Source organism: Mchenga conophoros, linkage group LG9 (assembly GCF_057382185.1).
Source record: "Mchenga conophoros isolate Kocher_MC1m ecotype Shallow Benthic linkage group LG9, M_conophoros_male_GT1.1, whole genome shotgun sequence".
In the NCBI taxonomy this organism is placed as follows: domain Eukaryota; kingdom Metazoa; phylum Chordata; class Actinopteri; order Cichliformes; family Cichlidae; genus Mchenga; species Mchenga conophoros.
The window spans coordinates 13,333,172-13,349,932 of NC_140534.1; the positions used below are offsets into that span (position 1 = coordinate 13,333,172).

The following is a 16,761-nucleotide window of genomic DNA, read 5'->3' on the forward strand; positions in this document are numbered from 1 at the left end:
TTGTCTTGGCTGATTCAGACACTGGCTACACCAGTAAGAGTGAGGTCAGCACAACATATGGGCTTAGCTACTCAGCTGTTATGGATCTTTTACATCTGTCATTGCTTGGGCAGGGCTACATTTTGTATGTGGACAATTTTTACACAAGCCCTACACTCTTCAGTGACCTATATAAAGAAAAAAATGGCTGTTTTGGCACTATTAGAAAAAAACAGACAGGCTTTCCGCGCACGCGCAAAAATTACTTTCCTAAGAAGGCTGAGAGGGGAGATGTGCGCTGGATAAGGAAAGGCGAACTGGTGTTTGTGAAGTGGACTGACACTCGAGAGGTCACAATGTGCTCCACAGTGCACAAGGCCTTCAGCGGGAAGACTGTGAAGCAAAAAGTGAAGGAGGCTGCAGGTTGGACAACAAAGGCTGTACCTGTTCCAGATTGTGTTGTAGACTACAACAAGAACATGGGTGGTGTTGATTTGTCCGATGCTCTGATTGGTTATTACACTGTCCTTCATATAACTATGAAATGGTATAAAACTTTGTTTTATCATTTCTTAGACATTGCTGTTGTTAATAGTTTTCTTTTGCATATGGAGTTATGCAAGAGGCAAGGTAAGGAGCCAATGACACAAAAAATGTTTCGGGAGCAGCTTGCCAAGGAGATGCTGGACTTTGCTCCTGCCTCAGCATTACCACCACCAACACCATTGTCTAACCTCACCTGCATGCCATGTTATTTTGGCAGCAATGCAACAGATCTGAGGAGATATTGCTGGAGGTGCCAGGATGTTGGCATCCTGAGGGTGAAAACCCCAATTTATTGTAGGGCTTACGACGTCGCTCTGTGCCTCACATCAAAAAACAACTGCTTTAAAGACTGAGAGTCTCTTCTGTTTCTGCTGTCTTGCTGACTTTTCCTTGGTTCACAGAATATCTGATAGAGCAGCTGATATTCTTTCTGTCATGGTCTGGGTGAGTGCCAGTGTGTATCTCTTGAGCCGGCAGTTCAACCTCTCGGAGGAGCCACTGTGTTCCTGCTCATTGCTCTCACCTGTGGGTAATTAAGCTGTGGACTTTAAAGGCCACCACACTCAACCACTCTTTGCCAGATTCTCAGCTAACTACAGTTAGTGCAGGCCACCACTGTGTTTTGTACACTTTAATAGCAAACTACCTTGTCTCACCTTTTATCGCTCTTTCATGACTACTCACCAGATTACCAGACGCAAATCTCCACCATACTACAGTGGAGAGCTCTACCTGGATAGTAGGTAGGTAAAAGGGTCTGCACACTGACAATTACCCTACAGTACACCTGTTTGGGTTATGACAAACTTTGAAGGAGAATTCAGGCTGGACAATTCAAAACTTCAGGACAGAACACTTTAATTTGTTTTATTCATTCAAAAGATTGTTTAAAAAACCCATAGAAGTCACCTTTTTATTGTTGTATTTATTAAGAGATATGTATTACTTACAAAAAAGCCACCACACAAATAGGATTTGTAGAATATGATGGTGGACATTTAAGAGATTATACAGTGTTTAAAATCTGTTCACCTTCAATAGTTGCATAGTCTGTTTAACACTCATCGACAGCATGTTTCTGCAGAATAATTACAACTTACTAATTATATTACGTTTTGGTTTTTTTTTAAATGCAACTTGCTGCCACAAGATAGTGACATCAAAACTAAAGACAGATATTCAACATGCTCATGGAGCTGACATCCCACTTCATTCAGAAAGTTGGAGCAAGTGAAGGAGAGAGTTAAAAATCACATTGAGTTCTTTTCTCCACCAGAATACTAGCATTGATGTTTGCATTCTAAAAGCTGTCTGTGTCTACTTAAAGGAAAAGCCAGATGACCTATTAAAGAAATTCTTGGTAAGTTGGAAAAGGAACTGTTGGCAGTCACAACGACATATTTTCATGTAAATGCTCCACATTTATATTTTATTCTTCATAGACTGTAAACAGATACTTCTCATTTTTTCTTCACCTCAGCGTAGAGTTCCTCTTGGCCATTAACTCTCTGTGTTAAGCTGTTTTCTGGCTTGTTGACTTTCACCTGTGCGTACACCGTACCCTGCTGCTGCCCTCTGTCCTGCATTGAGTCAGAGGATGCTTCATATCCCAGCTTAGAGAAGCTGACCTCTCCATAATGGATGTTTTCTTCCTCTTTTTCTGTGTTATTTGCTGGCCCTTCAACAACCTGCTCTTCATGAGGTTGAATCTATTTAAAAAAACAAATAAGAAAATCTGTGATGTAGACCTGTTGAGTCCATTCTTAATCATGTTTTTAGAAATTTGAAATCATGTGACTGTGGCTGTTATAGAAATACAGAAGTAAATATTCATGGAAACAGGCAGGTAAAGTGATTGAACAAATTTAGTATCTTCTTACCTGAGTGTGTTGTATAGTTTGACGCATTGACTTTAAGCACCTGGACATAAGAGGCAATAAAATAAAATATTTTTATACTAAATATATGTATGAGTAAATCTAAGCTTGGTGGGAGAAAAAACACATTTTATTGTGCAGCTAAAATATGAGTGACAAAATATCATGTTTCCTACTGTCATGTGTGATACTTGCCAAAGAAATATTGTCAAGAAAATTAGTAAGATGGTCCCAGTGATTCCTCCAAGAACTAGTCCCAGTGTGAAGTGATCATTCTGCTCTCCTGGTACAAGATAAATATGAAACACCATGTGAGTCAAACATTGTATAATAATCTAGACACAGAAAGACAGCCATTGCTAAAGTTTTTTCACATCCTCTTTAAATTTCAGTGTAGCAATGTAACTGAGAAATAAGTAAAAGCATCCAGTCAAGAAGAAAAGGGCGCCAAGGTCTGTGCCTATAGACTGTGTTGCTTTTGATGGGAACCCAAATATAGACAAAACGAGGTGTGGAAACAAACTTAAATTTAACCAAGGGTGAGACGTTTATTTAGGCTTAACACAAGAACACAAACTAAAGAGAAAACTAGAACACAAAAGTAACCTAAACTGGAAAACTACAAGGAACCTAGAAAACTATGAAACCTGGAGAGACAAGGAAAGACAAGAATGAGTGACAACTTACAACATAAAAACAAAAGAGGGTGATGAGGGAAAAGGAAACAAACAGGGAACACGACCCTGTCAAAGTAAAACAGGAAACACTAAGGTGCAGACTTAAAACACGTGGCCAGACACCGGGCCAGGAGGAAGGAACACACAGGGGAACGAGACAGACTGGGGAAAGAGGGAAACATGGAAACAATTAAGAAAGACAAGACACAAGGAGTGTGTGTGTCTGAGAGAGAGAGAGAGAGAGAGAGAGAGAGAGAGAGAGAGAGAGGAAGGGAGTGAGTGACACTGAGGGAGAGAGAGACAAGATGGGCTGGGGAGAAGAAATATGATGCAGGAGACAGGGGAGACATGAAATATGAGGAGTATGTGGGAACAGGAAAGAGAGACCCAAAGGGGAACACCTACAAGAGAGAGAAACATACATGAACGGGAAGACAAATTTTCACAGGATGCAGGGATGATGGAAACGCAAAAGGAGCCTAACACAAGAAAGCATAACACAGGCAAACACGAAAATTTCAGACACAGAGTCAACTAAACTTTAGGATGACTGTAACACTAAATCGTAACCTGTCTTAAAAATGCAAAAGTCACAAAACCCCAATAACCTCAAAGCTAAAAAATAGAAAACTAAAACATGACAACACAAAGAAATCACAAATCACAATAAAATCAAAATGACTCAGAGCCATGACAAAAGAGGAGAAAAGCAAGTCATCGGTTCTTAACAGCTCTGTTAAGAAAGAAAAACAAAAACAAAATAAGGGAAAACAAAAATAAATAAACAAAGAGAAGACAACATTACCTAAAGAAATAATAATAATAATAATAATAATAATAAGTAAGACAATTTAAGGTGAATAAATATTTTCAAGTCTAACGCATGAACAACCACACATTATAGGATAAAGTACAAGATTTGAACTTCATCAAGCTAAATGTACTTCCTTCTCAACTCAATTTTAATGAATACGTCAAAAAATTATTAAAAAAACAGCTTATGAAACTTAGTGCTGAGTAATTTTACCTCCAACAGTCACGTCAATCTCTGCTGATGTCTGATTACCCAGATCATTAGTGGCCACACAGTAATAAACTCCTCCATCTGTTACATTGAAGCTGTAAATCTCTCCTTCAGATACTTTCACAGCTCCATCTCTGCTCTTCTTGAACCAGGTGAAGTTGCTGACTGGTTTGGCTCTGCTGGAGCAGGTCAGGTTCACCCAGCTGCCTGCTGACACCAAACCTGATGGACTGATGGATGCTGAGGTGTCTTTAGGAGCATCTGGACAAATAAAAGAGAGAAAGTGATATCCCATATACCATGGTGTCCTGAAGGATTCAGTTCAACAACAAACTCTGATTGTCTTACATGAAACACTGAGAGTCTCGTCTGTCTTTGCTGTCTTGGTGTCGTTTTCTTGGTTCACAGGATATCTGGCAGAGCAGCTGATCTTCTTTCCATCATGTGTGTCTGACAGAGTGATGTTCTGCTGGATTTTAGTTGTAAAGCTTCCATCTGTGTTTTGCTCCATTTTGTTGTGAGAGTCTTGTTGGAGATTCCAGGTGAGTTGAGGAGGGGAGTGTGGACAGGGAGTGAGAGCTGAGCAGGTTATAGTGACAGACTCCTTCTCCTTCAGATCACCTGGGATTGTAATATTGGGCCTCCAAGGAGAATCTGTGGTTTCACATCACAAACGTATTAACACTAAAGCATACATGCAGTTTGAACTACTATGGATTCTCAGTTTTGTCAATATAAACAACAACTGACAGTCAAATCGATTAAACCTGAAACATCACTGGTTAAAAGTGAGACATTTGATGTTTTTTCTTAATATGGACACATTTCTGCACCAAGAATTTCAAATTGTTTGTCTATAATGAAAAGAAAAAACATATCTACAAGAGGAACCACACACACAGCTGCTTTCTCTGGGCATGTTTGCAAAAAAATGAAATTTGGGTTGTTGTTACATTTACAAGAGTCTAAAGTGAAATTTGAACAAAATACTTTTATGTTTCCACGGTGAACTGAATTAAATCATCGACGATCTGCATGAAATTCAACAACTTAAAACTAGTTAATTGTATTCTTGTTGAGATGACATGATACAATTGAGTAGGAGTGGTTAGTTGCCTGAACTTGTGATGTTACAAGATCACGTGAGATTTCCAACCACAGGAAAATCACTGGGGTTATGAGAGGCAGAAAAGCGTACACACTCCACATGTCTGCTGTTGCTATTGGTAAATGGACTGATTCTTATGTAGCATTTTTCTACTCTCCCAGACCATAAAGCGCTTTATACAACATGCCACACAAGCACTTTCTCAATGCTTTTAAGTGCTTTCAAACTAACATTCACACCTATTCATACTACGATGGATGCATCGGACAGCAATTTTGCCCAAGGACTTTTGGCATGCAGACTGGTGGAGCCAAAGGTTGAACCAGCAACCTTCCAATCAGCAGACGACCTGCTCTACCTCCTGAACTACAGCCACCCATATTGTGGCTTAAAGCTCAATAACTGGCAGAGCAGCCAGTCTGAGCGGCCTGTCATAGACCTGTCGAGGACAAAGACGTAAAGAAAATTCTGTATCAACCTTGTTGGCTTTAAGTAAATGATTCTAAATTTCCCATAGGTGTGAGTGTGAGTAGAAATGGTTATCTGTCTCCTTGCAACAGACTGGTGACCTGTGCAGGATGTGCTCCACCTCTCGCCCGATGACAGCTGAAATAAATCCCTGCCCCCTTGGATATCTGATGAGGAAAGGAGGAAAAGGACGGATGGAGTGACAGGTATGTTCTAAATCCATTAAATTGGAGGAAATCTGGGTATGTATTATTGGGCCTCCAAGAAGAATCTGTGGTTTCATATCACAAACATGTTAACACTAAAGAACAGTATATTACATACATGCAGTTTGAACTGCTGTGCATTCTCAGTTTGCTGAAGTAAACTAAAACTGACGTAGAAATGAATTAAATCTGAAAAAACATCTTCTTAAAAAAATTACAATAAATTTTCTCTTCTTTATCTCATATTATGTTCTTTTATAAATGATTTGTAAATGTCTGCATTCATTAAAGAGAGTGAGTATCAGAACAAAGGTTTATATTATTTTTTTGATATAAATGGATTAAAAACTTCAGTCTTTACCTCTGACTGTTATTTGAAGAGGATCATGTTGAGCTGTTGCCTTGAATGTTTCACTCTCTACTCTGAAGAAGTATGTGTTTGTGTAGTTTGTGGTTAAATTAGAAAACAGAGTGGTGCAGTCTCTCTGACTCAGGTTCCCAGTAATACTCATTGGATAGATGCTAACTGCTCCACTACCGTTGAAGATCACATTGTTTGGATTTTTGCCAAAGTCACCATTATTTTTAATCCACACTCCAAAGATTTCACTTTTGCTGTTAAATTTCTGTTCGTCTTTGGTGCTGAAGTTACATGGGATTTGCAAACAAGATCCACTCAGTGCTTCCATCTGCTTTGGGGCAGTCATGTAGAGTGCTATCCACTGAGAATAATCAGCCAAAGCACCTGTAAATACAGTTTCATTATTAACAAGCTGCTGTTCATTGTTTGTAAACTGTAAACATTTTCAATCACAACACAAAGCGCTGGCTCTGTCTTTCAGGTTGTTTTAAAATGGGTGAAAGTAAAATTACAAATGAATCCAATAATGTCTTTGAATAACAGAACAATCAGCTCACCTGAAACAAAGAGAACAGTCAGTAAAATGCTGACTGTCACCATCTTCATCTGGATTCACAAAATACAAACAAACAATAAAATCAACAAAAAAGTGAATGATAATGATTTAGTTATTATTATTTATATCTGTGGTGCTGTGTGCTTTGAAAATAGCTGAAATATTAAAACAAGGTAAAATCACATGATGTGTCAGTCAGTTGACTGAAGGAAAAATAAGAAAAAGGTTAATTTATAAAGTTAATGAACACAATGAGTAAAATGTGTTTTACTGCAACATTAGGCAGTTTGTAAGGAAGTTTATAAAGACGACATGCTCTTTAAGAAAGACAAGTTCAAAATAATAAATGTGTTTCAGTTTAGAAAGTTAAGAAATAAAAGCAGTAAAATGTTTCTTTACCCCACATTACATCTGATGATTGTCTTATGAGTGAAATAAAGCAGCCTTCAGCAGAACTACTATAAACTGTAAAATACAAATGACCATCTGAGGAAGTACATGTAGAGACACCCACTGACTGTAGCGCTGCATAATGAAGTCTGTTTTGTGCCGCCTGCTTATTTCCTGTGAAAGAAGTCAGATGTTGCCCTTAAAGACATTTTTAACTTTTGGTCTGTCGAAGCCTCTGACCTTAACCTTACACAAGTGATTGAATCATTTTTAGTATGAATGTACAACCTGTGCTAACACAAATCATGATGATGGACTATGACAGACTGTATCTCTCTTGCTCTACACACACACGTTATCTGGACGTCCAGTATCAAGTGTTGCTTGCCTTTGACTGCTGGGCCCTGAGAGGCCATGCGTGTGCTGCTGGAGTGGTGATACTGGAAGATAGAAGTGGCAAAGCTGTGGGACCTGTTTATGTGATTCATTTATTAGTAGAAGCTTGGTAAAGGTTTTGAATTACATTTTCTCCTTCAAGCAATGGAAACTCAAAATTGAATTCAATGTAATTGTTCTGTGAGGTATTTGGCTACAGAGGATCCTTGTGGTGAATCATCAATCGTGTAGCACAGAGGTTCCCTGATGTTCCAACTTCTGGCTCGCTGATGTCATAAAATGTATGTTTTAGGTCATTTATATCAGGGAGGGTAAGAAATGTTGGTGAGATCAGTAACAGCATGCTGATGCTGAACTCCTCCAACCTACGCGTGCCGCTGTGTCTCCAGCTCCTGGTTGAACCTTTCCAATGGACCTTTTAATTGGGACGTATTCAGAGGGAACATTTCTCTGTAACAACATTTGTTCAACTGCACACTCATTTACTCTGCACTTCTCTTCTGCTCTCAGTCTTGCACACTTACTTGCACACACAGTAGATACAATGAGAGTTCATACTCTCTGGGCCTTCACGTCTCGGCGTTACGCTGTTGCACATGTTGATCTGTGAATACACTAAATCCTGCTTCTGTGTGCTGTCCTGCACTGAGTCTAAAGAAGGTCTCTGCTTGAAGAAGCCAGTCTCTCTGTAATGGACATCTTCATTTTCTGCTGTTCTTCTGCTTCTTGAGGAGACAGACTCAGTGAAATCAAATATACCAAAGTGAATTGCAATGACGAGCTGGAGGAAAACTCTCATGCACTTCGTCAAAGGAGCTTGCAAAAAAAAGCGTCTGGACTTCTTTAAGTTGCTTGAAGACGTTTCACCTCTCATCCGAGAAGCTTCTTCAGTTCATCTTCTCATGTACTTCATTTTGATACTAATCTGTTATGCCTTTTAATTTACTACCAGCACATGAAGAGTTGGCTCTGTCCTCAGATTCTTTGAGCTTTGTTTCTAAAAGAAATTTAGATTGTAAAGATACAGACTATTTTAACAAACTCTGGAGCAGGTCAGCTCACCTAAAACAAAGAGAACGATCAGTAATGTGCGTACTGTCAGACAGAAACTGACTCCCTGGTTTGGCAAATATACAAAATACTAGCTACTTCATTGTTTGTTGATTACTACAGAGTTTTGATTGTCTTTAATTCACAATAAAAAACTTCCCCTCTGCAACCAGAGTTGAATCATGTCTAATAAAGATGATTATTCCCTTCTGTGAGAACAAGGTGGCTGAAAAATAAAAATTATAATAACACAGTGTTCCAGTTTTTGAGAGTAAAATTCAAACACCAGTCAATGAAATTCCTGAACATATCTGTCAGTGGAATATGAGAGAAATGACAAAATACAGCTGAGAAATCAAAACATTTCAGTACCTACGAAACTGAACATTAAGTTCTATGATTTCAGAGCAAAATTAATTTCTTTAACACAGTTACAATAAACCATACTAACAAGTTTCATGATAGAAAGAGTGTCACATGCATCAACTGACTATCACACTGCATAATGAAGTCAGTTTTCTCTTTCCTGCCTATATCGTGCAAAAGAGGAGTCAGAAGTCAGTGTGCCATATGATTGCATTAGCAATAAATTTAACAACGCTCTATATTAACAGTTACACACTATATAGAACCACTTTATAGAATTATATTTGTTCGCAGATGTTGGCAGCTATCAGCGAATAGTTATCAGCTATTTTGAAACAAAAAATGTCATGTGGGGGATGTTGGAGAAAGGACCCAAACGCTGGACTTAGTGGAATGAGCAGTGGGTTTATTTACAGTGAGGTAAATGTACACCACACAATAAATCTCCAAAGTGCTCCCTCGACACCCGTGACGTGTCTTCTCCTAAGTGCTGGTATTTCGTGCTCTCTGCCCCTGTGCCTTCGCACACCCCGTGTGTCTTGCAGCCCTGTGTTCCGTTGTCCTCCTGAGGAAAAACAACAGACACAGCCGTTATGGCACCAACTCCAGCAGGCATACACTGAACAGCACTTTAAACACTGACATGGAGTCTAACTCAACGATCCTGCGCCAGAGGAAGCTCCATCGCACTGTTAAGTAGCTCCCCCGACGAGCCTGATCAGAAGCAGGTGTGTGAGAACCTAGGCGTGACTGGCAGCCGGCAGGGCCACGCCCATAAGGCCTGCAGGTGGCTGTCCTTCATCCTTCAGCCACACCCGCAGACACCCACACGTACACACACCAGCATGGAACACAAGAGCACAGTGCAGCAAATATACATCCAATACAATAATAACAATAATACTAATAATAATAACAACAACAACAGCAATAGTAATACTAAAGGTCCACACTGCTCACGGACCCCAAGTCCCCGGAACCGGGTCCGTGACAAAAAAGACACTTTTTATCCATAAGAAGAACTCCATAACAGCAAATGAACTGTACAACAGAAAAATCGAAGGCTATTTATGGTCTCCTCACAAGAATGATATGAAAAATAAACTAAGCCAATATGGCATGTCTGTTAATACAGAGACACGCATGTTAATATGATCTCTGGTCTCCCACTCAGTGACACAGGTCTCCGAGTGTCCAGCATTCAGACGGCTACCTGAGGACTCATGTGAGAGAAAATCTGCTCACACAGATATGCAGAGCCAAATCCTGTCAATAAGGCCTCTGCAATGTTCTGAAGACAGTTAAACTTGTCAGGTAGTAATGTCCAGCAGGTGAAAATGCAGCTCCATGAACACGCACAGCTGTGGATTCCAGCTGCTTCGATGTTGCATTAACTGGCATTAACTCAGCCAGTTAATGCGAGACAAATCTAGCTGCTCATTAAAGATTTCTGGTTTGATCAGAAAATAAAACATTGGTCCATACACCTGAAAGTCCCAAAAATCCATTGTGTCTCGAGTCCACAGATGTATCCATGTATTTCCGTGGTGCTGATGCTGTGCTGAGCGGAAAGCTCCTGAAGCTTTTGAAGTGTCGGAATGTGGAAAGCTAACAACGACGAGTTATTTTTAGCCAATTACAAGTTGAATCTGGTAGTTGGGGTTGTTAGCTAAGATACCGTCATTAAGAAGAGGAACAACTAATGTGTCTATGCGAGCTGATTTGCGATGTGCACCGCTGGCGCGGCCAATTATTTTTTGATGCACCTTCTCAGATTATTTCACTGCGTGTCGTGCCCAGGACTGGACTGGGACAAAAAAAAAAACAAAAAAAAAACAGCCCGGGCATTTTGACTAAAGACCGGCCCACCAGGTATTAAAGCCATAAAGCCTTTGAATGAAAACAAACGCTGTTGTGACAGTGATGTACAATGTTGTTGGTATATGTATGATTTCTATTCATTTTATGTCAGATAAAAACTTTGGTTGTAAGCTTCAGATAATTATTTAATAACAGCCAGACATTTTAAATGAGAATAAGAAAGTATTTCTTTGTGCCCCTCTTTCCCTGTTAATGCCCTACCTGGCCCCCTGGCAAAACTTTGCTAGAGCCACCCCTGCACAGTTACCAGCTGTCAGCTACTTAGAAAATGATATTGGTGTTATTTGTCTCTTAGAAACAGTTCATAACTTCCCATCAACTCATTAATGTCACCTAAAAGGTAAACCTGTTTCTCCATCACCTGTTCAGCTCTGATGATTCACTAAGGACATCTCCTGGTTTCATCTTCATGTTTCCCTCTCACAAGATAACCAAACCGATATCATGACCAGCAGCTTTTACAGCTGTGGCTCCAACAAACATCAGCTGATACTAGAAATTAATATTAAATAAATTCTAACAACAGCTGATCAAGCTTAAACGTGCTGCTGTTGTTTAGCACGACATCTGGCGCAAAGTGGGCGATAAACAAACAAGAGAGCCGATCAGCTGATCATTGATCAGTTTCATGATTAAAGTAGCAATAGGAGAGAGAGGGAGAGAAGAAGAGGCAGCTGTGCAGCTCCACCTTTGTGTCTTTTTTCATTCTAGCTGAAGTACGGGACAAACTGCGTCCCTTCTCAGCTCAACACGAAACGAGTAATAATTTCTCTGAATGCTGGACAATTCCGTCTTTTTACAGGACGGTGGCAACTCTACTAACTAACCTTATGAATAAAATAAAGTTCACTATCAGTAACATCATAGCACCCACCCAGCTGTATAAAACTCCATCATGCTAGCTAGTACGCAGTACGAGTTATTGTAACTGACTGTAAAAAGTCAGCACAACGAAAATAAACTCCACCTAAACTTGGTTTATATCTGACCCAGATAGACTGCAGGTCATAACTTCTTACCTGAAGTTCAGTTCACCTGACACTCGGACCGGCGGCCGCCTCGGGTCTCTCCTTGTCCTGCCTCCCCTCTCCCTGATCCACCTGCCAGCCTCCACCACTTGTTAATGTTACTGAATCTGTGGAAGCTCCGCGATGCCACCACCAAATAACTGAGTTATTTTCACACACCGGCCAGCATCTGGCCAATCCACCACCTTTCATTGTTTATACCGTTACAAAAAAAAAAAAAAAAAAAAAACATCGGGCCACCGAGAAAATGCCCGGTATGGCCAGTCCAGCTATGGCCGTGCCATCAGTTAACCCGTTCCTAGGGTTGCCAACCCCTGGTCTAACCAATCAGAGAGCTCCTTACTGTCACGGCGAGTGAGGTGAGCCGTGTGGAGGAAATGAAGGAGGATCCAAATGCAGGCAGTCGTGAAGGTGTAAAGGTGGTTTATTGAACATGAAAGTAAATACAAATGGCAAATGGAGCTAGAACTAAACTATACTGGGATCAACTAAACTACAGAGCACAAACCTTAACGAGAACGACCAGAAGAGACTAACCCGAAACACAAAAAACCAGGAGCACGAGAGTCCAGAACCAAAACACGACTGTCCACTAGTCCGTAACACAGTCAGGGGGCCGACCACGCACACAGCAACGGCGGCGACGGGCAAACAGTTCTGGGGGCCGACCGCGCACACGGCAATGGCGGCGACGGGCAAACAGTTCTGGGGACCGACCGTGCACACGGCAACGGCGGCGACGGGCAAACAGTTCTGGGGACCGACCGTGCACACGGCAACGGCGGCGACGGGCAAACAGTTCAGGAGGCCGACCTCTTGGAAGGTAGTGGCGGCCACTGAGCAGGTCCGGAGGATGGCCGCGATGCCAGCGGCGGCGACAAACTCTTTCCGGAGGCCGTCCCTGAAGGCCATGATGCCATCTTAGAGGCCCGGAAAACGGCTGGCAGAGGCGAGGCGGAACGGGTCGAGCTGGCACTGATGGCGGCGTGGCAACCACAGGACCAGACGAGGGCGGAGCTGAAGCAGGACCAGGCGTGGATGACGGCAGCAGGACGGCTGCGGAACCTGACGGCAGCGACGCTGCAGGCGGTGGCGTGAATGCTGCAGGCGGTGGCGTGGAAGTCGCGGGGGATGAGCCAGCAGGTGACGGCTGAACGGACTCCCACGGACTGTCAGCGGATGTGCGGATGTGCTGGCTGGGTCCTTCAGGACCCTCAGCTAACGAGACGTGGTGCTGGGTGGGCTCCTCGGGCCCTCCAGCAGACGTAGCGTGGGGCTGGACGGGCTCCTCGGGCCCTCCAGCAGACGTGGCGTGGGGCTGGACGGGCTCCTCGGGCCCTCCAGCAGACGAAACAGGAGGCTGGCTGGGTTCTTCCGAACCCCCAGCAGACGAAACATGAGGCAGGCTGGGTTCTCCAGAACCCCCAGCAGACGAGACTTGAGGCTGGCTGGGCTCCTCAGGCCCTCCAGCTGGCGACACTTGAGGCTGGACGGGCTCCTCGGGCCCTCCAGCTGAGATTGACGGCTGAATGGGTCCCTCTGGTCCTCCAGCAGAGGACAGGGGCAGAGGGGTGGACTCACTGGAGCTCTCAGCAGGGGATGACGGCCGAGACTGCTCAGTAAAGTCCTCTAATGAAGCTGCTGGTACTGGCATCTCGACCTCTAGGGGTCCAGAGTCGGCTGGTGACTGGCACCCAGCCTCTGGGGAGGCCCTAGAGGGAGCAACTGTCTCTGAGATGGCCAGCTTAAATGAACCAGCTACAGTTTGTGTGGAGTGTGTTCCCTGCTTGTAATGAGGCTGTGAGGATAAAGGCTGGGTAAATGAGTGGACAGGCTGCTGAACTGGTGGCCACTGAGCTACAGGTAGCGAAGTAGTAACAGGTAGTGGAGTGGCTGGCTGAACTGATAATAAGGCTGATGAATCTCTTGCCAACTGAGCTATTGACTGGGCTATGGACTGTAACATGGTGTCTACTGGGTCTGACTGTGACTGTAATGGAGGTGATGATTGAGCGGCTGACTGAGTTAGCGACTGCTGGGCAGCTAACCGAGCTACCGGCTGAGCAGCTGACTCAACGAACACAGCCCCGGTATAAACAGTCATATGAACTGGTGAAACAGACGGAGAGTCTCTTCCACTCACCACAGCCGGCAGTTCCGAAGTCCTAATCTCCGGCTGTGGGGCGACGCGCCGACGGCGCGATCGCCGCTTCCTCCCGGGCAAAACCTCCGGCGGGCCGGGCAAAACCTCCGGCGGGCTGGGCAAAACCTCCGGCGGGCCGGGCAAAACCTCCGGCGTCCGGCTGGGTTGGGAAGCGGTAGCGGCTGGTGGGTGTAGGTGAAGTTCGTGAAGGATGAAGTCTTGCACGAGTGGGTGTAGCGAGTCCAATAGCCAGGGATAATCCGTGAGCAGCTGTTGCAGTCTGGCTTCCAGAACGTGGAGGAATGCTTCTCCCTCATGCTCCAGCCACAGGTTGATTATGTTTGAGGTGGAGTTCGTGATGAGGTCCCGAAGCTCCGTGGGTGGGGTGAATGCCGCTGGATCCATATCTGGCTGGTCCATACTGTCACGGCGAGTGAGGTGAGCCGTGTGGAGGAAATGAAGGAGGATCCAAATGCAGGCAGTCGTGAAGGTGTAAAGGTGGTTTATTGAACATGAAAGTAAATACAAATGGCAAATGGAGCTAGAACTAAACTATACTGGGATCAACTAAACTACAGAGCACAAACCTTAACGAGAACGACCAGAAGAGACTAACGGCGGACAGCAGGGAGAACACACGGGTGAGACATGGTAGAAACGCAGATGAGGCAGGGTGGAATACACAGACGGACCAGCAACTACAATGACGGAGGACATGACTTAAATACACCCAGAGAAACACAGGGGAATTACACACAGGTGGTGGACACAGCTGGGAATGATCAACAAGACGAGACAGAGGTAAAACTGAACACACTCACATGAGACCCAGACCTTCACAATAAAACAGGAAATGAGAACACCAAGACGCAGACCTGACACTGAGAAACAGACAGAGTGACACATGGAACCTGAACTAAACTAAACGTGAGATACAACCGAGAACAATTCCTTAAACATGAAACTCAAATAATAAACATCATAATCATCATCATCATAAACACAACAAGAGAACAAGAAAACAATCCCTGATGCAAACTAAAACCAAAACATAATAACCTCAAACATGGAATAACAAAAATATGAAACTCCACATACTGGGTCCAATGGACCCAGACCCGTGACACTTACAATGCACCACTCGGCTAATTCATATTTCTTCAGAAATTTGGAAATGATAGCTAATCCAATAGTTAATCTGTTATCTAATTTTATAGCTAATCTGATAGTTAATTTGTTTTCTAATTGTTCAGGATAAACCAAGCAGATGGTGTCTTGAAGAATGGCTAAAGCAACCTGTAACTTGCCAACAGACAGGCAAGGATCAGATGACTTGAGAACAGTTGCTAAACTGGCATAAGAAGCAACCTTCTTACTGCAACATTCTTATGCAGGAGGTGGAAGAAGCAGTTCCCAGAGAACTGCTGGGAGGATATGGAGGCAAAGGCATAGCATGAACATAGCATGCTAGGCATCATGTAGAGATGCATGACTGTCTGAGAGCACTGCACCACATCCATGCAGGTAGTAGATGGAGTAGATAGTTGATCGTAGATAGAGCTAGTAGACCCAGACAGCAAATAGGCTTGGTTCTGGTTCTTTTTCGTCTGCGAGTGATTGATTTGGAAGAAGCAGAAACACTGGGAATTACAGCAATGCCATCGGCATTGACTTTTACACCGTGGGAAAGGGAAAGTGATGTAATGAATAGACAAGTAGCCAAACACCTGGGAAAGCAGACATATGACTGAATGTAGATCTCCCCATTGAACCAATGCACATGCTTCACTAAAATACCTACAATAGCATATCTGCAGATGTTGTCTACATCTGTCATGGTCTGGGTGAGTGGCTGTGTTTTTTCATAGAGCTGGACTTTTCACCTGTGGGTGGAGCCCCTTCATTCCAATCACAGTCTGGACCTGTTTGCAATTTGGGCTACCTGCACTTAAGACCAGCGATCTCTGTGAGTCCTGGCCAGATCTTCTGCTAACATGAGTTAGTGTGAGGCCTCCAAGTTTTTCTATGCATCATAGTTTTCAGCGTATGCTTACCTGGTGTTCTTCTCCCTGCGATTTTTGGGAATTCTCTGGTCCACCATTTCACTTTTAGCAATACTCACCATTTCCAAATGCTGGTCTGCTAGGTAATCACCGTCACAGCCAAGCCACTTGGATTTCCATTCACCTGCCTGACTCCTTGCCATTGCTCAACGGATTCACAGAACTCCCTCCCTCTGGACCCTTGGTTTCTGGACACTCACCCAGACCAGTTTAGCTTATGCATCCACTTCCTAGCTCATGTTTCATTGTCTACAGTTCATATTTCTCGTTCATAGGTTATGTTTCTATTTCCTAGCGTTTTGTTTCGTTTCATAGTTCAGACATAGTACTCAGGTTTGAGATAATTTAGTTCACAGCCATCTCCTGACTGTCATGGTTGTTTGAAAATAAAATCTTATTATAATGTTTGAACCTTTGACTCCAAGCTGTGTTTGCATTTGAATCCATTCTCTTGGGTTTTGGCCACCTGGCCCTAGTAAACATATTGTTTTAGCAGGCAAGTTTCAGCTGAAGTGAAGTTTGAAGCTTAAGTTTAAGAACTTAGTTTATGACATTTTATTCACTTTGTTCAAATCTGAAACTATAAGTTTAGCTACATTTAGTTCATCTCTCCCCAACAGAGTGCCTGTTCTCTTTTTCTAT

General features: G+C 43.0%; 1 protein-coding gene across 1 annotated transcript; it reads right to left on the reverse strand.

Moving 5' to 3' along the window:
- Window positions 1–1,489: 1,489 nt before the first annotated feature.
- Window positions 1,490–6,846, reverse strand: LOC146566948 (B-cell receptor CD22-like). The gene is made up of 7 exons (XM_085286554.1): window positions 6,804–6,846; window positions 6,247–6,630; window positions 4,452–4,757; window positions 4,107–4,364; window positions 2,598–2,685; window positions 2,406–2,445; window positions 1,490–2,234 (listed from the first exon to the last, which is right to left on the reverse strand). The coding sequence occupies exons 1-7, from the start codon at window positions 6,844–6,846 to the stop codon at window positions 1,986–1,988; spliced, it is 1,368 nt and encodes a 455-aa protein (XP_085142680.1). The 3' UTR covers window positions 1,490–1,985.
- Window positions 6,847–16,761: the final 9,915 nt, after the last annotated feature.